This window comes from Fusarium musae, chromosome 1, assembly GCF_019915245.1.
Source record: "Fusarium musae strain F31 chromosome 1, whole genome shotgun sequence".
Classification (NCBI taxonomy): Eukaryota; Fungi; Ascomycota; class Sordariomycetes; order Hypocreales; family Nectriaceae; genus Fusarium; species Fusarium musae.
The window spans coordinates 380,563-403,961 of NC_058387.1; the positions used below are offsets into that span (position 1 = coordinate 380,563).

Consider the following 23,399-nt stretch of genomic DNA (forward strand, 5'->3'; position numbering starts at 1 on the left):
TTCGCTGCATTGTAACTCGTCATTTGTGATTGGTCACTTCGCGGACGCATGCCTATCTCAGTAGAGTGGAGCTATTCATATACGAGCCGCTTCCTAGATAGTAACTGGGGTAGACTCGTTATCTGAAAGTACTAATTCAGTAAGGCGTGAACTCAAAAGAAGTTCATTCTCGCGCTGGCTTGCCAAGTTGAATGTATAAAGCTGTCGCGTGACTGTAGTGAACATCGCATGGTGTTCTAGACCCAGGCCTCAGAGAGAAAGGAACTTCCGGCCTTGAAGTGAGGTGTCAAAAAAAGCATCTGGTCCAAGGCTCACCAATTCTAGACCAAACTGATTCCGATATAATCACTTAGAGCGGGATAGATGTCGTCGGGTTTCTTGGCTCTCCTGGCCAGGATAATAGAAGCCGTTGTCAGGTAAATCGCTAATGAAATGTAACATGTCAAACTCCGCATTTCACCGCTCTCTCTCCACTTCAGCGCCCTTCACCTCTGCGCTTACTTGAGTTACTGTGTTGACTTTTGATATGGCTACAACGCCGAGATTCAGCATCGAAGGTATTCTCACCAACGTTAGGGGCGATAATCACAATGCACAATTCTCCGTCCGCCGGAATGGAAGAGTATTCTACATCACCGTCTCACCCACTAACTTCATTAACTCTCCCAACATGACCAAGAAGTACATGCCATATCTCGAAGTCCTCGAGTCACGCGAGGAGGTCATCGGCGACATCTATGATACCGACGTCTACAAATGGGTCATGGCTCCGTTTGAACCTCTTCTACTTGAACTCGCGCCTCCACCAGAATGTGACCCCAAAGACATCAGAATCACCCTAGAAAAGCATATATTTCCGGAGTTTCTTGTCTTTGAACTAGATATCGTCGACGAAAAGCTATGTCCTCGACGGGTCGCAGTCGAGGAGTCCCTGTACGTCCATCATTTATACGCTTTGACGATGACTTCCTGGATGACTTGGAGACTTGGTCCGCCTTCTATGATCCCGCCGGAATAACTTTAAGCTTCGAAAATCCCGAGGATGCGCTTTTCGAGCCGCCTAATAAGGTTCTCATCGATAACTGTAGGACCGAATGCTTCTTCAAGCCAAGCGACTCTGGAGTACAGACTAGACGCGAACTTGAGACGTATAAAATGATCCAGGTAGCTGGGTTGGACTCACAGTTTAATCTATGTCGCATTTACGGCGTTGTATTAGATGAATATGAATTCATTCTTGGAGTTTTGTTAACCTATATCGATCATCGGGGTTGTCCGTTGTCAACTAAGATCACTCCTGGGGAACCAGACAATCCTCCGCATGAAGTGAAACAACGATGGATGGAACAGATTGAGGCTGCTGTCTCGGGCTTGCATGGCGCTGGTATGGTCTGGGGAGATGTCAAGGCAGATAATGTCTTGATAGGTCAGGATAATAATGCGTGGGTCACGGATTTCGGTGGAGGCTATACTAAGGGCTGGGTTGATAAGGAGGTGGCGGAAACTATGGAAGGGGACCGGATGGGTATGGTGAGGTTAAGAGAGTTTATCTTTCCAGCTGCATTATAGGCGGAGCTAATGAAAGCTCATGCTGAATCACGAGGATTGCAGAGGGATATAGGACCCCGGGATAACCTCGATGCTATGGCAAAGCGGCTTCAGCACAATTTTTATCCGTATCACCAACCACCGTCCCACTCAAAGAAAAGTTCAACTTGGTATGATAATTAATTCTTCTTCAGCAACTAGTCAGCTACTGCAACCTCCCATATCCCTTTCACATAGTCATCCTCAGAAAAGTCCAAGGGCCATGCAATATTCAACAACACCCTCCTTGCGTCCTCCCACTTCTCTAACTTCATATCTCGACTCTGTTCCTTTACAATCCTCTCAAAAAACGGCCTCAAACCAGGTTCTCGCTCCATATCCCCTAGTTTCTCATGAAAATAAAGACTCATCAATCCCAGAAGCGATTCCCAGAACAACAGCTCTGCAATCTCTACCGTATTTGTCTTCTGAAGAGCAAAGGTGAGATCGCGTTGGAATATCCTCATGCTACAGAGGTATATCTCCTTTGTGAAAGGGCGCCAGAGAACAACTACTTGTTCTAGGAATAACTCTGCTGCGATGACCAATCCGCACCATGAAGTCTTTTGCTCAGCTTCTGAAGTCACTTCATGTTCATGATTGGTAGGTGTAATTGAGGTTTGGTGCGACTCAAGAACTGCGTCGTAAACTCGAGCAGCTGCACCGGTTCTCCAGAAGTCATCGTGTATCTTTTGAGCTTCTGTGAGGTTGTAGAATTCGTCGTTGACTTGACGAAGACTATTCACTATTGACGCTTTGTAGACGTCAGAGAGCCTTGCGCCGATGTCAGGTAGTATGAAGAATGTTGAGAAGAGGCGTATGGCTTTGAGTTTGAGGCAGTGTAGGTACTGTCCTTCTGATTTGTACCATTTGTGCATGAGGCGCATGGGATGAGAGACTGAGAGGGTGTTCTTTTCTTCGGTTGCCTCTTCAGCGCGGAGGATGCCATGAAGAACGGTCTGCACGCCGTGGATGAAGGTGGAAGTTCTGGGATGTTAGTGAACGCCAGCTTTAGTCTGAGTGACAAATGCTCACAATACAAAATAGCGATCAGAGAGTTCTTGGTCACAGGTCTTGCCATTGACATTCGACGGATCTGCTGTCTGGCATGGTAGAGCGTAGATGACATTTAAATGTTTCGCTGCCATTTGCATATCACCACTACAGAACTGAAAATAACTTAGTACAACTGAAACAAGGACCGAAGTTCATTTGCATACCTCTGTATATGCCAGGGTAGCAATCTGTTTGGTGATGGCAGCTGAAAGCTTGACATCTCCACTGGCAAGCCATTTTTTTACCAATCGCACGGTCTCAATGCGATGGAAGAGGAATGTATGCTCAAATGCTTCGAGGCTGCCGACTTTGAATGTAAAATGAGTAGCTGCCATCAAAATCGCATTGCGGAGGGCTTCGGGGTCTGATATGGTATACGGCATGCTATAATGTCAGCATTGGTTGTGGGACGGGCTTTAGACATACCACTCTTGGTTATGCTTTGTGACAGATGTGACAAGGGTTTCGCCATAGACAAAAGGCCTGTTAGTAATTGATGTTGGCTATGGATGATGAGACCTACAGTAATTGAAGAGTTCATGTGACTTGAGGGGCATGTCAATGGCCATGCAGTCCAGCGTCGTTCCGGAGCCCGACAAAATAAGCTGGCGGACCAGAGCCTGGGTGTTAGGCACCTCAGGCCTCTTGGAAGAACTCGGAGCCTCCCAGGGGACATGCTCCCAAGGCTGAATCGCCCCAGCCTTCTCCAGCGCCCGTCTCTCCCTCAGCGGTATCTTGACGGGCGGATATTCACAGGTCCTCTTACTATTCACGCAGTTCTCACTGCCAATTTTGCACAGTCAGCTTTTCTTCTCCCGAGACAGCCTAGCCTGGCTCTTCTTGCTGGGATCTCACCATGTGGGACGCTGCTCGCCACAGCGCACCCTGCGGCTTCGGCACTCAGAGCAGCCAGTGCGGCTTCGCGTGTGGGCGCGCCGCTGTCGGACTTTGCCTTTGCCCTTTGTTTCGTCAGTGGCGTGACCGGCCATGGCTTGTGTATGGTTTATTAATCTTTGCTTATCCGTTTCGGTGAGGAGTTGGGAAGAGAGGAGGGAGGAGATCCATATTACGTGTGTGTCATAAGCACTAGACAGGGTTGCTGATAGGTGGGGATGTTTGGGCCAAGGCCTGCTGTTAGGGCCTGACTTGTATGATTTATGCTGGGATGTTGCTTCAGGGGTGTTGGGCGTGGAGAAATACCTCGTCTAAATGTCCGGATGCGTTGAAAGGGGTATTGCAGTAACATCAGCCTCGAAAGATGGAGCCTCTTTGGGATAATTTGACGAATACGCGCATATTCTGTTGGTGTAGCTTGGAGCATGTCAGAGATACAGGAAAATTATAGAGACATGAATAGGTAATTCCATTTATCATGGTTGAAGAAATAACTGTTCATTTACTTTATCATCACATTTATCATTACATTGAAGAAAAATGAGAAACCACACTATGACAAATGGAATGATGATCTTCTGATATAGGTAAGAAATAAACACACCACACAGAATACTCCCAGCTTTGCTGGTATACAGTGTTAGCACCGAGATATAACAATCCTCCAGCCCTATCTTTAGTTTCCTCTAGGTAGCCACTACCCAGCCTGCTGAAACTCGCCTATTATCTCGCCAAGACTCCTTTGGCTTACCCAGCATAACATGACAGCAAGTTTGACGGTACCGAGATATCTGTTGTTCCACAGTTAGAGAACTGGCTCGTGGACGGCAAAACATGTTAGATCTAACGTTGCCGCCGGATGTGATATTGCCATCACAGTCCCTCAACAGCGGCCACAAACTCATCGTAGTTCTGCAGTGTTTATCGTACTAAAATGCTAGATGGACTATAGCTTATCGTTCTTGGGTGAATGAGGTTTGCACTTATACTCAATTTGAATCAGCTTTGCTCGACCCAGTCTCATACATTGCCGAGATACAAAATAGGCGTGCCCGGGCCAATCCTTTCACAACTCACTGTTATGAAAGAAAATGTACTTTTTCCTGACATTTCAGGTCTCTTGTTCGTTCAACTTTCATGGCTTAACGTCAATAGAAGAGGAGAGATCTGCGCTTGTCTTCGAACGAGTTTTCCTCTGCTCTACCCTCCGGTAATGTCTGCGCAGAGGGGTGGAAAGAGCGGTTGTAATGTCAACAAAGGACCCGAGGCTCGAGAAAATTGCTCTATTTCAGTATTCTGAACAGATCTCGATTGAATTCACGGGATGTCCGAGGTCAAGTCTAGCATGCAGCAAAAACGGACTCGGGTCTTTGTTACCCACGCGAGTTTGAAAGCATCCGTTTAAGTCGCAAAAGAAACATTAATCTTCGAGTGGCCTTTAACAGAAGTAATCCAAATAAGCTATTAATAATTCCACACTTTGGAATATCCCTTTTGTACTGCTTGTCTTTCATTAGCCTGAGGCAGGGCTCTGACATACTGTTTCAACTGTTAGCTGTAAGCTTATGGTCAAGGCAAACCCCACAATGAGCTTCCAGTCTTAGGAAATAGACAGAGATAACCTATATAGCTTATATTACAGTTCTTCTATAAGTGTTCTAAGACTTAAGTTAGTAGATAGTTTATATAGCAGTAATAGCATTAAGTTGGTTATTGTAGTATAGTATCTAAGTTCTTAGCTAGCTGTATTTATTGTGGTTGAGACTTATGGCTGAGAGCTTAAATCACTGAGACTGTGTTCTTTGTTGTTCTCTCAGTCTCAGAACAATGTTGCTTTTACTGAGAACTTGAAGCCAGGTTCTGATCGCTTTGCCGCATTAGGACAGGGACTCTGAAAGGGGGCCGATGATAAAGACTGGACAGATTTAGTCATTGAAAGACTTTGACGTGTAAAATACGTTCAATTTACCTCGAATTCGAGATGTCGCTAAAAACAAACCCGGTGTTCGCACTCTTTTCGATCTTTTCGATACTACTCCTACAGAATCTCTCAATTTGCCAGCCAAAAGGCTTCACATCCTTATTCTACTATATTTACGATGAGTTCCCATTTCTCCAACCAGACTCAAAGCGAATTCTGTCGCCTCCCTACAGAAATTCTATTAGTTATTCTAAAGGCAACTGAAAAGTATTCGGACAAAGTCAAACTCGCCAGGACATGTAGGAAACTCTATTATGTCCTCATCCTAGACGTCTACTGCGAAGCGGGTAAAAAGCTCGAATGGTTACCTATGTTTCAGGCCGCAGAGGATGGCAATCGCCTCACTCTTGGTAAATGCATTAAAGCTGGCGCGCCTATTGATTATCAACTTTCTCCGTATCATCCCCGGCCTCTGGTGGTAGGTATTAGGCTCTCTTGCCTCTCAGCGTTAAGTGGCTTCTTGACCATCGGGCAAATCCGAATGTTACGAGCTATAAAAGTCCTCTTGCACAGGCTGTTGAATACGCCGTGTGGCCCGGAATTCTCCCCGAACATATACCTCCTCGATGGAAAGACGAAGGCAAAAACACTCCTTCCTACGAACGTCATCAGCGAAATAGTCGCGAGATAATCAAGGCCCTCCGCCAGGCAGGTGCTGACGAGCAGCGTCTTGGAGATACTGAACGACTACATCTGGATTCTATCGAGGTTGGAACATTCTGCTGTTCTCATCACAAACCCCGTCTGTGGTACCGACGGTTGTGAAGGCACTGGCCTTGATTGATGCATACGCGTGTTTGAACTTGACGGGCGGGCTTGCACTTTTCTTCAATCATACATACTCTCTATGATCTTCTTTTCAATTTGTTGAGTTGATCGCTAACTTATCGCTGTTTTCTTTTCCTTTCTGATTTTTAGTCCTGTCTTGAACCAATCTCGGCACCTGAAACTGGACGCAACTCAACAACGAAACTCTGAGAATTTGGAAACTGTAGCCAAGTTCCTAAGTAACTAAATACTATCTAGTTAGTCACCAATATAGAAGTACAAAGTCAGGTTTTGCCTGCCAAACTGTAGCTGACGGCTAACTTTACTTGAAACTCTCCTTTTTGCTTAACTTTGGAAATTATCATGGTGGTACAACTACTCACCATCAATGTGATATATTACAGACTGGAAAGCCCGGCACCTCTCATCGATTGCTTGGCTGGTAAGAACAGACTTCAGCTAAGGCTGCACATTTTAATGAAAGCCTATTCGCCTTCGTGTTCGGACACTCAGGTCTCTGCGTGGGTATCCCAAAGCATTGCTGAAGCGGGATCTCGATGCACTCAACATCAACCCATCTCTCGCAATCAATACTCCAGCACGCTTCAATTTGTGTTCTACTCAGTTCTTTCTTACAGGTATTTAGTAATGATCTCAATTAACCAGCGAAACTGCACTGCGTCCCATCTGGGCCACCTTACTCCCGCATATTGCACTACCAACTCGTGGAACCCGGTTACACCGATCAATACAAGCCACCTCGGTGCGTTGACCAATCACACTCTTGTGTTTACGCAACAAATTAAGACCAGGCCGTGGGAATGGGAGCTGCGCCTGGGTTCTTTCTGAATGGACCAGGTTCATCAAAATGCTTCCCAGCCCGTTTGCCAGCTGTTGGGTCACTCCAGTATCTTAGCATGTTAGATATTCATTTTACTACCGCAACAACTACTGATATTATAGAGCACTATTGAAACTTGCGAGTGACCATATTGAACCATTACGCAGTTGTGGTTATCTGGAACTTATAGGAAGAATGTTGATGAGCATGTTGTTCCGGCGATGCTCCAAGGAGAAACAGGGATCTTTGCTTTTGCTTTTCATGTTTTAGCCTGATGTTTCCATGTAAGAGACTGAGTGGCGCTTATTGATCCATCCAGGGCTCCCTGCTCCTTAGGCCAATGATGCTGTTTACCAAAAGCTTGGTTATCCCAATTGCGATCGACTCAATCAGCCTTTTGGGATCAGCACAGTTCACACGGGGTTGCACCAGCATTTTAATTGGGCATGGTGTGTAATCAAGGGTCCAAAATAGGTCAGCCCTCATTTTCCGGAAAGGACTGCCTGCTCGCTTTGACCCATAACTCCCGTGTGGCAGCCGCATATGGTAGTCTTCCAGAAGCGGCGTTGCTGAGATTCCAGCTATCGATCTTTAGCGTGATATCACTCGATTGTTCTTTCGCTTATCCTACCTCATAATTCTTTTGGGCTGACTCTTTCTGGTTAACAATATGTCTATTCTTAACTCTGATGGCATTAGTTCTATTGGTAAGCAACTTTTCAGCATGTATCAAGTCCGATGCCCCTGTACCTGTGTATTCTCATACTGCCAAAGATTGACCAACACGGTTATCCCTTCTTCTCATTGAAGCAAGCTACCAGGTTCCCAAGCTAGGGCTCTGTCATGAACCGTGGGAAGCTCAGAGAACAGCATCGGGCGCGTTTCAATCCGCTGGCCCTGAGGGTTGGTCATTCCTCTGTACGGAAGCTGGGAATTATATCATAAATACCAGATCATTGGGGATGGGTCTGAGGCCTGCTCCAACTGAGTAGTAATCTCATCGCACTTCACACAACTCGGAGCAACAAATAGCACAAGAGCAATGTTGTCTGTATGCACAAGGTTGAAAAAGTTATCTTCGCCAAGGTTGGAGACTGAATGAGTTCTGACAAAGGTGCTATATGTGAGAAGCAACAGCGCATGAGGAACGAACATGCTGCTGCTTGGTTCGAAAGCTGAGAGGAATAAATTTGAACACGCGGGAACAGAAATTGGCTACAGGTCTTGCCACCTGGAACAATTGTCCCTTCGAAACCACGATAGGAACGGTTATGCTACTGCACATATGGCTGTTCTGCGAAGGAAGAGGGAGATTTGTCGACTTCTAGTGTGATCTACCGTATGGCGGCGTATAAAAGTCAGACGCTTCATCACACGGCTATTCTAATAAGTGTATCCCCCGTCCTCGGGGGGGGAAGGCAAGAAAACAGCGAATCTTAATATAGGGTACTAAAATAAACTCATTAAAAGCTATCCTAAGCTTAGACTATATTACCTAAGTCTTTTTGTCATTTAGGATTGAGGTTCTGTGTTTTGCACCACAATTAATCAACAAGGGTTACTTCTTTACACAATTCCCTGACTCAGCTCCTTTACAATCAGTGTTCACTCTTCAGCCTAAACATGCTCTATTCCGCGCTTAGCTGGCACAGCCTCAGGCTGAAATTTGACAGTGGCAGATTGAACTGCAGCAGTGGCATGCCACTCTTGTTCACGCCGCTGCTTCGCTGCTAGTTTCAAAATCTCAACGCTGCAGATTTTGTTTACTCCTCCCAGCTTTCTTCAAACTAAACTCTCACAACATCATCAATTCAGAAGCCACAGCGATACTTTGATTCTCTATCGCCATCCCAACCAGGAACCCATCACCATGGGTTCCCTCCCCCCTCTCAACTCAGGATGCCCGTCCTTCATCGTGCTGCCCTCTGACAATAGACCTCATCAGACAGGAGCTCTCGCACGTCTCCCCGTCGAGCTGATTCGCATGGTAACCAAGAATATGGACAAACCCAGAACCAAAGACCTTCGATCCCTGGCCCTATCTTCAGCTGGGCTCTTCAACGTCATTCGTCCCTCTTACTACAGATCAGGCCGCTTTGAAGACTTCCGTGAAGCACTCAAGACTGCAGACGTGGCCAGAATGGAGCGCAGCTACCAGTTTGGCGGTGTTGATGTCTCCATCGTCTGGGGGAAGAAATATGTCAAGTGCAAATGTCTCAACAAGCTTGCAAAGCACCGCCGGCACAGACCGATCGACATTCTTCTGTCTCGCATCTTCGAAGGAGAATGGAACCCAAACTTTGCGAATGCTCTCATGTGGTTGTGCTCGAAGGGATTCTCGCTCCAACACTGGCCCCGAAACCACCACTCTCTTTCATCACAGAGCAACATGATGCCAGAGTCTCTGGTTCAGCTTTTCCAGAGAGGGATAGCCGACCCTGACAAAGTGCAAGGAATCTGTAAGATGATCCAGTTCCTTAGCGGTCAGGGCCTGCCAATCCCTCTCCGTGTGAACCCTGAACGAGCCCCAGGCTTTAGAGAACAGGAACGACAATGCAGTTGTTCTGACTGCGGTCCCCTCCCCCATTCAGGCTGGCTTGAAACTACCATGGCCATTGCCCTCCGCTCCCATTGTCCTCCTATGATCCTCGAGGTCCTTCTCCAAGAGTACGCCAAACGCGGGCTTTTCCTCACTGACTTGGAACTGGATACTTGGGCGCCCCCGCCAGCGATGGAAGATTGGTACGACGCCCAGGAACCTTTCTTCCCCGGCAGACCTCACCACGAGCCGTGGTTCATCGAGACCGACTTTGCAATCGTAGTCACCTGTCTGTACCGTGACCTCATGGAACCTACTTCCGACTGGGAGTACCCAGGACAAGCCGCCGATATTTGGGAAGCCAAGATGAAACTGCTCATACGCTACAGCGCCATCGACGAGCATGAGCTTTCTTTGTTCCAGGGGATTCTGAAGGCTCTTCGAGACATCGCCGAAATGCCCAAGCCGAGCCCATACACCCATGAATCCGACGGGTTATATCGCTGGGGCGCATTCCGCAATGCTATTCAAGATTCTGTATCGGCGCCTGAGCTCATGAGCACGTATTGGGGCATATCTGATTGGCACGAGGCTGAGTTTCCTGAGGAGACGCGTCGTCCGCACCGGTTTTATATCGCCGAGGACACCAGTATGTCGTTCTGGAGTATTGGAAGTGCTGTCGTCAGATCTCACGATTCATGGTTTTGATCTTATCAAGACGATGACTTGTCTTGTTGGTGTGGCGATCATCATGAGCACTGGGTTGCTACGGTTGGGTATGACGCTGGGTATGAGCGGCGGGTGGCTTCTCTTGAGGCCCTTGATCGGACTTGAGCGTAATACGATCGAGTTTAGCAGTTTGATTCAGGGATTTGTTTTGATAAGGGTATACTACATTATACCTTTCAGGCTGGTGTGTGTTTGCTTTTGCGGAAAGGGGAAAGGGACTTTGAGTTTGTGCAAGTAGTATTGTCTTCTGGTGGTTTCTTTTTTGGTGTCTCGGGAAACACTCCACTCTGAAATCAAGATGAGCATGAGATTAGGTAGCACGATGCCAACTGACTGAGGTTAATCTCTTGTAACAACGGCTACCAAGAGCTAAGCGGATAAAATGGAGTGCCTTGAGCTTAGACACAGCTTGTGAGGTTGGGATGTAGATAAGTCCCCAGATGTAACTACGGCGCAGTATACTTCCATGCTTCTCAAGTGGCTCATCTCATTATTGTGGTCATTGATGTGGTAACCTAACTCTGGAGCCAGGAGATCCTCAAGAGGCTACGCTCGTCACGCTGCTCTACTTTCGCCCAAAATGAAGGTAAACACTGGAAAGCATTATGGCATACAGCAACTCTGAATTCTGTTTACCTCGTGATGGAACAAGTCAACTTTGCCAAACTTCCTTTTGGTGGGAGAACACGAGGAAGACGAGATGCTAGCTGCTAGCTGCTAGGCTCTGAACAAAAAGGAGGGGGATATGCGCACACTGTAGCCTGATCTCTTGAGTTGGGATGACTTCCTTTGCAGCGCAGTGGCTTTGCCCCTCCACAATGACTCCTCAACACTGGAGCCTATTTCCTGAGTGCGAACCCCCTGCTCGCCAGTGTTCAGATCCTCCGACTTCATTCCACCAACCAAACGTACTCTGTTCCAGCAAAAGCCCGTGTCCTGAGCCCAACAGCGCTTGAAACCTTGACTCACAGGTGCTAGGACTGTGCGGACGCGTTTGGAGCTGGTGCTGCCACTGCCAAAATTCTCCTCCATCCCACCTCGCTCCAGCTTTTCCCACTTTCTCACATCCCCTCTCTTTTTCACCCAAGCGGCTGACCACGACTCAATCTTTCGCAACTCACAAGACACTGAACGCAAGTCATATTGCCCTCTACTTCACATCACATCTCTGTCGTATTCGCGGCTAGTCACTACTCGATATCACAACCATAACAGCTCGCGAGGCACCCAACGCGCCTCGTCTTCTACCCCTCTTCACATCTCCTCTCCTGTCAACAAGGCGGTTGACCACAACTCAACCTTGAACATCTCACAAATCACTGAGCGCGAGTCAACTTGCCCTCTTCTTTACATCTTGTCTCTAACCACTACAACAGGCCACTACTCGATATCACAACCATCAACAGCTCACGAGCCACGAGCGCGTCTCGTTTTCTACCCTTCTTCACATTTCGTTTCCTGTCACCAAGTCGGCTGACACCAACTCAATCTTTACCAACTCACAAACCATTGAGCGCGAGTCATCTTGCCCTCTTCTTTACATCTCATCTGTCAGCCGTTGCAACTGGCTACTGCTCGATATCACCATCAACGCTCACAAAACACGAGCGCGTCTCATCTTCCCCTTTCTTTCCATCTCCTCTCTTGTAACCACCCCAAAACCCTTCCCTCACCCCTCATCCCCAAGCGAACAGCCATCATGTCGTCCGCAACCAACACCACCCCCGAGGTCATCACCCCCTCCGAGAGCAGCGCATCCGCCACTGCTCTCATCACCATCACCATGGCCACCAACCCCTCCACCCTCGAGCGTCTCCCGCAGGAGATCCTCCTCAAAGTCAACAAGCTCCTCATCTTTCGTGGCGCCTCCCGCCTCGCCCGTACCTCAAAGTATCTCTACCGCATCCTCAACCGGGAGATCTACAAGCTCGCCGGCAAGCACGACAACTGGTACCCGCTCTTCGCCGCAGCAGCCACCGGCAACATCGGCACCTTTGAGCGCTGCTTCGAGAACGGCGCCGTGGTCGACACCCACTGGCCCCTGTACTCGACTCTGGAGTTTGGACACGGCCAGCGTCTCTACCTCACCCTCGGCTGGCGTCCTCTGCGCCAGGCCATCTCCTCTCGACAGACCGTCGCTGTGGACTGGCTCCTCCATCATGGCGCTGATCCTGATGAGACCCTCCTGGAGGCGGTCTTGATGCACCGTCGCGAGGCGCCCCTTGCTTTTGCCTTTCGTTGTGGACACGGGCGGTTCCAGAACTGGATCACCTGCCGTACCATTCTCTTTGATCTCCTTGAGGCTGGCGCTGACCTCAATGAGGTCGAGCAGGGTCCGGCTGATGAGATCGAGGCTATGTACGACTACCGTTGGTACATCTCCGCGTACTGGCAGTCTGGACTTTGAGCACCGAAGTTCTCGAGACAGTCACGCGTCGTCGCACTAAACGACTTTCTTTTGGGTTTTGACCTTTCCTTTTCGCTTTGTCTTTTACATCTCGCCATCATTTCACCTGTTCGCTCTTATTCCCGAGTATTCCTGGCATGGAAACACTGAGTAGTGGATGAAGCGATGTGATGATTGGGCTAGGTACAGGGTAGTGAGGTAACAAGGGCTCACATGGCGTTGGACGGTATAGGCGTATGAAAGGATGGATGGAATACCCATGTGATTTTAATCATCATCTCCGCTCTATGAGTAGGCAACGGTATCATTTGCAGGCTTTCATGTATGGCCATGAGGATATGTTCTTATTTTGGAGGAAATCGATGCACACTGTAATGAAGTAGACAGAAATCTATTGCTTGTACTGTCTCGCAAAAAACAAATCGTATACGCTCTCGCAAGTCTAGTCTATGAAAATCTAATGCAATCCACTCTCCCCCGTTCTCGCCATGTGTTGCTGGCACTTGATCATGATATCCAATTGATCACTAACATCCTTCAACCGCCCCAGCACCTTTCTGTTGCCATCGGTGAAGTTGAGGATCGAGTACGGCACACCAGTGTCGTTGCAGAATTCTCGGATCATGACCTGCACCTTGCGCAGGTTGTGGCGCGGCACACGAGGGAACAGGTGGTGGACGGCCTGGAACTGGAGACCGCCGTGCACAAAGTCCATCCACGCAGGGCAATCAACGTCCATGGTGGTGCGGAGCTGGCGCTGCGCAAAGGACTCGGTCTCGCCGAGGTCGACGGTCGACATTCCCCAGTGGGAGAGTGTGATTTGCACGTGTAGTGGCATAGTGATGATGTGGGAGACCAGGACGAAGATGACGCGGGTGGTCCAGTCGGGAAGACCGCGCCAGAGGAGGCAGTAACCGAAGAGGAACCAGTAGCAGGCCATGAAGGTGATCTCGGTAGGGCGAATCCACCAGGCGCGGCTCTTTCCAAGCTGCGAGGACTTTTCAGAAAGGACGTGCAGCCAGGAGAGGAGGTACAGGTTGAAGCGAGCGATGCCCATGACGGGGTAGTAAGTCCAGCGCTGGAAGGGAACGAGGAAATCGGCTGCGGCGTCCCAGACGAAAGTGAAGTTGTAGTAAGTTGAGCGAAGGGACTTGAAGAATGAGGGGCAAGTCGCAAACAGAGGGACGTTCTGAATATCAGGATCATGTTCCTAAACAAGTCAGCATTGAGTTGTGGTTGGTGAGCGCGAGTTGTCTTACAGGTTGGTTCGTCACAAGGTGGTGCACGTTGTGACTGCTCTTCCACCATCCAATCGACAGACCACAGCAGAAATCAGCAATAAACATGCCAATAAGAGTGTCGACGACAAAATTAGACGTAATCGCAAGATGGCCAGCATCATGCGCGCTAAACATGATTTGATGCTACCCAAGTCAGTCCAAAGCTTTCACACTCACGACAAGGAGAGCGACATACCCAGAACAATCCCAGGAACACAGCAGATGTGATGTACCACTGGTTATAAAACAACACGCCAAAGAGCGTAAACAGCGTGGTGTACCGCATCATCTCCTTCCCATACTCAACGTACGGACACTGGTAAAGACCCTCATCGTGGATCCGCTGGTGAAGAAGCTGGTACTTTCTCGCAATCTCTTCCTGCACCCTTGTATCCAGCGAAGGGTACGTTTCAAGGTCGTTCTGAATCTCCCGTGCGACTCCTGCATTCGCCACACGGAGCGTCGCAGTGCGCTTTCGTGAGTCGTCTGTCTTTACTGCCCGCTGACGAAGACCTTGTCCTTCATCCTTGACGTCGACCACGCTGGGCGATGACGAGGCGGAACTAACGGCGTCGTCGAGGCTCGTGTTGTCGGTGTCGTCGGTGTCGGAGGATGTGCTCGAGTCCGAGATGTCGATATCTTGGGCGTCGAGGCGGAAGACGCCGCCTCTAATTGGTGGTGTGCGGTTCACCCAGGATCCTTGCTTCCGACCGATCCGATAGGCCTTCATTGTTCGCAAGGTCGCTTCCGAGTGATAACTATATCCCAAAGAAAAATAATCGTGTTAGCTTAATCTGATCTGATCTTGTTGTCTTACCCACACACACACACACACACACACAAATGCACTGTACATGCCATATTGGCGTGTAGAAGACCAATGGTGTTGTAGTGTGTTTCCCTTTTTGGTGTAGTGCACCCGTCCGCTCCAACGCTGAACCTCAACACCATAAAAAAGCATCGTCACTTACGCTTTCATCTCGTCGGTGGCATCTCTGCCCACCATGTGAAGAACTGCCAATCTTCCACCGGGATGTCTATCCATCCAGCCATCGAGCTTGAGTACCGAGTCTTCGAAGACGACGATTGTTTGACCAGCTGCGATCATTCTCTCAACCGCCGCAGCGGTCAAGATCTTGTCGCGGTTCATTTCGGTGTGTGTGTATAAGGAATGTCGAAAAGGAAAGGAGAGACAAACTGGGAACAAAAAAAGAGAAAAGGGAAGAAGGAGAGGAAACAGCGAGTGAATCGAGTGTCGCTGTAGGTAGGAAGAGAGAGTGGATATGAATGAAGAGCAAACAGAGCAGAACGGGGAATCACAGCAGCAAACAGCCGAGGCAGCACAACGAGATAAGTACTTCCACTCGCTCTCTCTCTCACTCTCATCAGGGGCACAGCACAGCCTTGGAAGCTATCCATTTATTTCACATCGTACGTACGTACCCCAATGGCGCATATTCGCCCCCTCCTCATGCCAATAGCCAAAAAAGATAGCGTCTGCTGGGGGAGGATATTGACCACATCTCATCTCCAGAGACCCTTGTTGTAGCCAAGTCTTTTCTTCTTCTCGGGTGTGGGCAAGGACCACATATTAAAACTGGTACTAAAAAGACCGAGGTGGAGATGGGTTTGTGAAACAAGCAAGAGAGTGAGTGAGCGTTGACCCCTGGTAGGTCAGTTAAGTTGCTCTGTAGGGGGATCAGATCTAGACCCGAGTGTGGCTTTGGACGGTGACAGTGACGGGACACGTTCTAGAAAATAGCTTATTTTTCTATCACCCTGCTCTTTTCGTATGCGAGTGATGCCGACGGATTGGAAACGTTGGACATTGATTGAACGAAAAGACACGAGAGATAAATTACACGTATCGCTTGTTCTGTCCGTTCTGCAATTACGCGTAACAGCTACCAACTACTCAAAACACTTTCCGTACTCCGTACGGACCACTCTCCCACTCTCGTTCTCCTCGTTTTCTCTCTAACGCGTAATCGGATACCTCCCCCTCCAGGAATAGCTCATCTCTGCTCCGTCCGAGTATGGATACGAAAATCCCTCCTCCACCGTCGGAAAACAACACGCGTTCTGGGTCCTGCGCCCCCCGTTCTCCACTCCCCCCTGTTCAGCTAGCTCTACTTGCAGCGGGGGGGCGTTACAGTGCAGAGACCCTGAATTTTTTGCTGCTTTCTTTTTTCGGGATAGGGGATCTAGTGTCCTGTCCCGCGGGTGCCCGTATTGGTATCGGCGTTGGTCCGTACGCGTAAACGAAATAAACGAGAGCGAAGTTAAACAGAAAAGGAGGCATGTTCTAGAATAAGGGTCTTTATCGTCAAAAGTATAATTGCTGCAGGGTGTCTCTCGGCATTTGTTGGGTGTTACGTACGATGTGTTGCACGTGGTGAACTCTGTTGGAAGCTTGTCATGTTCTACACGAAACCATCTTGAGTAAGGTATCTCTACAGTAGCTTCAAAAGGGGCACGTCAATCTTAGTGTACAGTAGCGACGTGCTCATGACAACATGCCATGAATCGAACCACACAAATATTAAACCAAATCCTAACTGACGCGAAAACAAGAACCTGTTTTTCGTAAACGGCGCAGCAAGAAAAGCGACCTAATTACCTAGCTACCTACCTCCTTCAGTAATTAACCTTGCGCCTTTTTCGCACCCTATCGCCACATTCATAAGAAAGGGGTTACATACTGCAGTCTTGGCTTCAGCAAGCTAAGCTTTAGATGACCCCTGTCGTTCTGTGGCGTTGAGAAATTAATGTGTCTCCGTAGAACTGGGTGTCCAATCCTATGGCGAAAAATTAACGTGTCAAGATTAACTCTATGCAGCTGTGACCCAGATCTTGCTAGCGCCCCACGTTTTATCTTGAGTGCTGTTGTGTTGGTGGGTGGTGGGTGGGCTAATCTTATCTTATCGCCGTTTGTGTCTGGGGGGATGGATTTTGGGATTGGGACTTTGGTTGGATGGTGTAGGGTAGTGATGATGCTGCGACGGTATGTTCCGTGGAACATTGATTTGAACAGTTGAATGGAACAAAGGTTAATTGAACGAGGTTGGTATTGAAAAGATGATGATAATGTTTGTTCAGTGGCTTTTGAATCGTCTGCCGACTTCGCAAAGTAAACCCCTCATTGCGTGATCTACCGAATATCTCATAGCGTTGCACTGTAACAAACCACTCACTACACCCAAATACCCATTCGCAGTAACACAACAAGCATCATCAATATGCCCTCCCAAGACTTCACCCAAATCCCCATCATCGACATCTCATCCCCCACGCCCCAAACCCTCTCCCATCTCCGCACCGCCCTCACACAAATCGGCTTCCTCTACATCTCCAACCACTCCGTCCCCACCTCCACAATAACAGCCCTCATCAACATCCTCCCAGACCTCTTCGCCCTCTCCCCCCAAACAAAGCAAGAAATTGCGCTGGAAAACTCTCCTCATTTTTTAGGTTACAGCGCTGCTGGCACGGAAACTACAGCTGGGAAGGCAGATCTGAGGGAACAGGTTGAGCTCGCTACGGAACTTGAGAGAGCGCCTCTTGATGCACCGCTGTACGATGGGCTGAGGGGTCCGAATCAATGGCCATCTGCGCTTCCGGAGCTGAAGGGTGTTGTTACGCGGTATATTGAGGAAATGACACTATTAGGCGAACGTTTTTTGAGACTTGTTGCGAAGGCTCTTGATCTTCCGGATGACATATTCTTCTCATACCTTTCTGATCAACACCGTCTTAAATTAGTTCACTACCCTGCATCAACAACATCATCCCAAGGCGTCGGTCCGCACAAAGACTCCTCAGGATGGTGGACCTTTCTCCTCCAAGCATCACCTCAAGTAAACGGTCTCCAAGTCCTCAACAAATCCGGCTCATGGATCGACGTCCCCGCCATCCCGGACACTTTCGTCGTCAACATCGGCCAAGCATTCGAAGTCGTGACAAACGGTGTATGCAAAGCGACTACACACCGCGTCCTATCCTCTCCAGAAGAACGATTTAGCGTTCCGTTCTTTCAAGGTGTGCGACGTGATTTAACGAGGAATGAGGCGGTGACTTCGCTGAAGGCGCATTTTGAACGCTGGGGTGAAGGGGAGGAGGCGGGTGAGGCGGGAGCGGTGGATAATCCGTTTGTGAGGGGGTTGTATGATACTTGGGGGGAGACGCAGTTGAGGACAAAAGTTAGGAGTCATAGGGAGATTGGGAGGAGGTTTTATGGGAGTGTTTATGAAAGGTACATCGAGGATTCGTGAGGGATGACGTGGGGTTGGGAGGAAGTGTCCGAGAACTTTCCGTGAGGGTATAAAGCTCCGAGACATCATCACTCCGTTCAATTGCTTCAATTTTACTCTATATCAATTGACAATCGATAGTTTTCCAAGATGGCACTCGAATTACCCGCGCGACAGACGTTTACAGTCCGTAGTGACAATGTATACTCTTACATCTTCATCCCTCCTACCTCCCAATCAACAACCCTTCTCTTTCTTCATGGCTTCCCATCAACCCTCACAGATTGGGTTCATCAAATTCAACATTTCTCTTCCGAGGGATATGGCGTCGTCGCTCTGGATCTGCTCGGTTACGGCGAAAGTAGCAAGCCAACAGATGTACACGCCTACCGCCTCAAGTCGATGGGCGATGAGGTCATCGAACTTCTCGACCATCTGAACCTCAAGACCATCGTGGGAATCGGCCATGATTTCGGCGCGACACTTTTATCCAGAATGGCAGCTTACCACCCCTCACGCTGGGAAGCTCTCGTATTTCTAGCCGTCGGACCGCCCAAGCTGGGGACGCCATTCGACGTTGACATGATCAACACCATGACCAAGCAGTTCCTGGGGTATGAGATGCTCGGATACATCCCATGGCTAGCCGATTTCACCACGCAGGAAATCCTCGAGAAGAACGCTGAAACGGCGATGAGTCTGGTGTTTTGTCGCGATCGCGAAGAGTGGGAGACGTGGTTCCATCCTCTTGGCAAGATGGAGGAGTTTGTGCGTCAAGACCGCAGACTTCCCATCGCATCATGGTACACTGATGATCTGCAGGAAGCACATCTCAAGGCATTTGGTTCAAATGGTGGGTATAAAGGCGTGTGTCGGTGGTATCGCATGTGGAAAGATAATCTCTTCGCCCCAGACGAACAAGGCTTTGAAGACTTTCACATCTCACAACTCGTTCTCTTCATCGTCCCATCAGAACCCGAGCAATCCGCCGCTCAACAACAGCAAATGCTTTCATCCTGGGCCCCTCAACTCCAAACCGTCAAGTTAAACACGAGCCACTGGATCCATATTCAAGCTCCCGCCGAAACCAACACTACAATCCAGAACTTCCTCACCTCACGCAGGTAGACTTAACTGCTCCGGCCTTAACCAATCAAACGTATCCAAAAGATCAAAATTAAAATCCAACTGTGTCGGAATATCCCAATCCAGAGTATCCAGCGCTCCTCCGCCTGCAATCGGCGCGTTGAGGTTATGGTCCAGGACACCCTGTATAACAGCTTTGCAGTCTGCGCAGAGATCAGCGTTGGGGGCGGGAGGTCGGACCCAGTCGAGGAAGCCGATTAGTAGACTGAGTTTTTGGATTATGGCGGACCGGCTGAGTTTGGGGCAGTCGGGATGGGTGCCGCGGAATGTTGGGCGGAGGAGTTCGAGACAGAGGATACCGCCTCCGGGGGCGGCGAAGGCCATGAGCTGCAGGTGTTAGATTGGGAAAGGATGATGGATTGAGTAACGTACAAGCCATTCAAAGTCTCGTCTCATGCCCGAGAAGCGGTCTTGGTGTGTCCAGAAGAGAAGTGTCAAGGTGACCATCTCGAAACTGATCGGGAGTAACCGGTTCTCATCAATGTGACCGAGACGAAGTAATAATCTCTCTACAAAGAAGAGATTCTGCATGTGTTCTAGTCGGATAAGAATTCGTGAATATACTTTTTGAACATCGCAGTCTGGGTCGTCGAGTTCGTCAGGTCGATGGATGAGATTGGCTGGGAAGCTCTCATACGTCCTCTCAGCGCGAGCCTTGATCTCACTACCCTTATCAGCAGAGAACTCGGAAACATGAAGTGACGTACGTTAGACTCTCAAAAGTGACCTTGACGCTATTCGCAAGTGCAATCTCAAGAAGCTCATCCTTAATGTAGGCAATCTGCGACCGCGCCCTAACCATAGACGATCCTTTCAGATCACCGACGTGTCGAAACCCATTGGAGTCGAGCTCTTGCACCGCATGACGGATAGTAGCTTGATCAGACTCAAGATCCAAGTCTGTCAGGTCGAGTGGCAGAGGGGATGAGAAGAAGCGGCGGCTGAGCAGCGGTGGACGGCCTGTGAAGGAGACGAGTACTTTGTCGATGTTGAAGACGCGGGCGGTGATGCGACGTCTGTGTTCGGAGCAGAGAGAGGGGATGTAGTTTGTGTCTTCTGATCCGACGTGTCGACCAAGGAATGTGAGGAGTGCAACGGTCTCTGCAAAGTAGCGCCAGCATGTCAAACCTGCGATCATCAGTGATTGTCAACTTAAGGGTGAACATAAACTTACCTGCATCGCCTGAGACGAGAGACTCAGTGGTGACTCGTCGGTAGCAAAGATACAGCATAATGTCATTCCCAGGTGTGAAATGTCTCGCCAGCTCAATGCAATACCCCAAACACTTCACCACAACCGGCGCATCAAAACTCGGCGAGCCATCCCAATACGTCCAGATCAATCCCACCGACTCCCATCGGATATTACTCCCCGTGAATTGATCAGTCCAAGCCTTTGCACTCGAATGCTCATCGCGCAGAGGCCTCGCCGTGTTATTGCTTACATGCCGCGCCACGACATCCAAGTCCGCATCATCTCGCGATGAGAGATACCGTCCCCAATCTCTATGAAGCGTGTCGATAATCTCCTGAATAGCTCTAAAGATCCACCCGTCTGTGAGACAGTGAAGTCTATGCGCCATAACATCATGTTGAGACTGAGGTAAACACCGAAGAACGTAAAGACTCATCTCCCTCAAGTGAGACGGGAGGTCAATCACACTTCTACCCCTCGGCGCCCTCGGCTCAACGACTTCAACGGGTGGCCCGTGGACGAGCGAGAGGCTATTGCGCGTTTCTTCAAAGACAGCATTGTGACTGGTGAAGCCGAGATAACCAGGAGCCACGGCGGGTGAAGGCGTCGAGTCATTGCTCGGTGGAGGTGGAGGTTGAGGTTCGGTGCGGACGGGGGACCGAAGCCGTTGCTTCTTGACCGTGGCGCCCGAAACGGTGTAGACGCATGTCTCGTTCCGCTTTCTGCAGCGTGAACAGGTTGGCTGGCCGTGGTCGCAGGCTACTTTCCGCGCTCGACATGGATCGCAGGCTTGCGGACGACCGTTTAGGCGTAGGAGGAGAGGGGCCGTTGACATGGTGCCATTGAAAAATGCTGATGAATCCGATGATGATAAATCTTGATTCTCGGCTTGGAGGTTGCTTCGGCTTGAGATATCGGCCTCGAAATTGTGTGGGTGTTGCGTTTGATGAGAAAATAGAGTGTCAAATGTGGGGTTCGGCCTGAAAATAGAGTACTCGGCTTGGCTTGGTGGACTCGGCATGAGATTCGAGGACTCGGCTTGACAATGAGTGGCTTCGGCTCGAACTCGAGGGACTCGGCTCGACAATAATGGAGAGTCGGGGTCAAGTACCCACTTGGTTCAGCTCGGCTTACAGGGGTTTATACTGCTTTTGGCACGCCGAGTGGTGATGCAGAGTGCGGAATGTGTCACTCGGAGTCGGATCGAAAGCCTTCAATCATGCAGGGCTGACAAGATGTGATCCATTTCAAGGGCGCTGAGATGTCATTTTTTAACGTTTGTGACTCAATCGCTTGATGGTGTGTAAGTTCTGTCTGAGTATAAGTAGAAGCTGTGCCCCCGAGATTTGAGGCATCAGATCAAGATACATCAGCATCAATACAGTTTGCAGTCTACAAGACATTTACACTACACTCAAGAAGCACTCTACACTACACACACACTTATAAAACAACAAACAACATCTTCAACATGTCGAACCCTACATACAAGATCGCCAACGTCTCCGAGACAACACTTGTTGACACAACAAAGCCTTCAACAAGTACCAAGCCTGGTATGTCTCTCTCACATCCTCTCAATCACTCCCACTAACAAACCAGGTCTTGAAACAACACCTCATAAACCTTCACTCAAGGAAAAGATCCAGAGGAAGCTGGCAGGCTCTGTCGACCCTACAAAAAAGCCAGCTGATCCTTACAAGTCATGGGAAGCTCGATCAGGTCAGCAAGACAATCACTTCAAGCCGAATGCCAAAGCTAATGCGTTCCCAGTAGCACTGCTCTAAATGGACCGAGACATGACACCCTGAATTTTGGCTAGAGTTTTGGACGTATCGGAGCACGCTATGGTTAAACTTGTCTTTTTGTTTGTGTGTTGGCTGGAGATATCCCTGTATCAGAATGAACTGATCTGTCACTTTTGCCTTATGATCTAATAAAATAAACCACACTGGTGCTTATTTCCATTCCTTCGGTCCCAACGTCAGCCCCGACCCAAAGTAAGCCCATGCCACGACTGCCGTGCAACATCGGCAGATGCGGGCGTATAAACCCCCCAGTAGCATAGCGTAATCGGAAGCATCGGGGTCAGAATAAGCGCGCTTCTCGCATTCACTTCGAGTCCGAGACATCCTCTCTCTTGGAGACCTCCCACTCCGAGCGGAGGACCTCTCCCTTCGTGTAGATGACGCTCTCATCGGTCCAGAAGTGCACGCGGCTTCCAAAATGGTGCTGCGCGATGACGAAGATCTCCTTGACGGTGTCGATGACGGCGGCGTCGAAGACGCTCGTGCTGCGCAGGCTGTAGAACAGGTCGCAGTTGTTGGGGTCGGCGGGGATGCGCGGGTTGTTGGTGAGCGCGAAGTGGACGAAGCGCTTGTCGAAAAACTTGGGGAAGTCGGCGTCGGAGGGGAGGATGAGGAGACGGGCTTCTTCGTCGGTCTTGTAGACGGTTGTTAGGTCGTCGAGGAATTCGGCGTACCTCATTTTGTTCTCGGGGGTTGGGCAGAGGATGGGGAAGATGTCGAAGCCGCAGTCAAAAGACATGATGAGGATGGTTTGAGGTGAAGGAATGCGTTTAAGAGGGCGAGGATAGAAGAGGTGCTGCGATGGAGAGTTGGGATGGAGTTGAGGGGAGATGGATGTCGATGGTCGAGCAGCATTGCTTCGCGCTCCTGCCTGGCGCTGGCAGCGGCGAGCTGTTTGCTCCAGAATTTATGCAGAAT

General features: G+C 49.3%; 9 protein-coding genes across 9 annotated transcripts; 5 read left to right on the top strand and 4 right to left on the bottom strand.

The window, feature by feature from the left end:
• Positions 1-670: 670 nt before the first annotated feature.
• On the top strand, positions 671-1,569 carry J7337_000145 (uncharacterized protein; the record flags this gene model as incomplete). Its single annotated transcript, XM_044817909.1, has 2 exons — positions 671-937; positions 1,291-1,569. 2 exons carry the CDS (start codon positions 671-673, stop codon positions 1,567-1,569), a joined length of 546 nt encoding a protein of 181 aa, XP_044685611.1.
• Positions 1,570-1,745: 176 nt separating this feature from the next.
• On the bottom strand, positions 1,746-3,200 carry J7337_000146 (uncharacterized protein; the record flags this gene model as incomplete). The annotated part of the gene is made up of 5 exons (XM_044817910.1): positions 1,746-2,574; positions 2,623-2,756; positions 2,808-3,007; positions 3,070-3,126; positions 3,167-3,200. 5 exons carry the CDS (start codon positions 3,198-3,200, stop codon positions 1,746-1,748), a joined length of 1,254 nt encoding a protein of 417 aa, XP_044685612.1.
• A 5,797-nt stretch (positions 3,201-8,997) lies between these two features.
• J7337_000147 (uncharacterized protein) lies at positions 8,998-10,374 on the top strand (the record flags this gene model as incomplete). Its single annotated transcript, XM_044817911.1, has 1 exon — positions 8,998-10,374. One exon carries the CDS (start codon positions 8,998-9,000, stop codon positions 10,372-10,374), a length of 1,377 nt encoding a protein of 458 aa, XP_044685613.1.
• A 1,720-nt stretch (positions 10,375-12,094) lies between these two features.
• Positions 12,095-12,802, top strand: J7337_000148 (uncharacterized protein; the record flags this gene model as incomplete). The annotated part of the gene is made up of 1 exon (XM_044817912.1): positions 12,095-12,802. One exon carries the CDS (start codon positions 12,095-12,097, stop codon positions 12,800-12,802), a length of 708 nt encoding a protein of 235 aa, XP_044685614.1.
• Positions 12,803-13,259: 457 nt separating this feature from the next.
• J7337_000149 (uncharacterized protein) lies at positions 13,260-15,232 on the bottom strand (the record flags this gene model as incomplete). The annotated part of the gene is made up of 4 exons (XM_044817913.1): positions 13,260-14,012; positions 14,062-14,226; positions 14,279-14,840; positions 15,054-15,232. The coding sequence occupies 4 exons, from the start codon at positions 15,230-15,232 to the stop codon at positions 13,260-13,262; spliced, it is 1,659 nt and encodes a 552-aa protein (XP_044685615.1).
• A 2,089-nt stretch (positions 15,233-17,321) lies between these two features.
• J7337_000150 (uncharacterized protein) lies at positions 17,322-19,460 on the top strand (the record flags this gene model as incomplete). The annotated part of the gene is made up of 2 exons (XM_044817914.1): positions 17,322-18,281; positions 18,474-19,460. The coding sequence occupies 2 exons, from the start codon at positions 17,322-17,324 to the stop codon at positions 19,458-19,460; spliced, it is 1,947 nt and encodes a 648-aa protein (XP_044685616.1).
• A 2-nt stretch (positions 19,461-19,462) lies between these two features.
• J7337_000151 (uncharacterized protein) lies at positions 19,463-20,710 on the bottom strand (the record flags this gene model as incomplete). Its single annotated transcript, XM_044817915.1, has 5 exons — positions 19,463-19,469; positions 19,522-19,805; positions 19,851-20,142; positions 20,186-20,606; positions 20,653-20,710. 5 exons carry the CDS (start codon positions 20,708-20,710, stop codon positions 19,463-19,465), a joined length of 1,062 nt encoding a protein of 353 aa, XP_044685617.1.
• A 1,434-nt stretch (positions 20,711-22,144) lies between these two features.
• On the top strand, positions 22,145-22,460 carry J7337_000152 (uncharacterized protein; the record flags this gene model as incomplete). Its single annotated transcript, XM_044817916.1, has 2 exons — positions 22,145-22,229; positions 22,276-22,460. 2 exons carry the CDS (start codon positions 22,145-22,147, stop codon positions 22,458-22,460), a joined length of 270 nt encoding a protein of 89 aa, XP_044685618.1.
• A 325-nt stretch (positions 22,461-22,785) lies between these two features.
• On the bottom strand, positions 22,786-23,220 carry J7337_000153 (uncharacterized protein; the record flags this gene model as incomplete). Its single annotated transcript, XM_044817917.1, has 1 exon — positions 22,786-23,220. The coding sequence occupies one exon, from the start codon at positions 23,218-23,220 to the stop codon at positions 22,786-22,788; it is 435 nt and encodes a 144-aa protein (XP_044685619.1).
• Between the last annotated feature and the right edge of the window lie 179 nt (positions 23,221-23,399).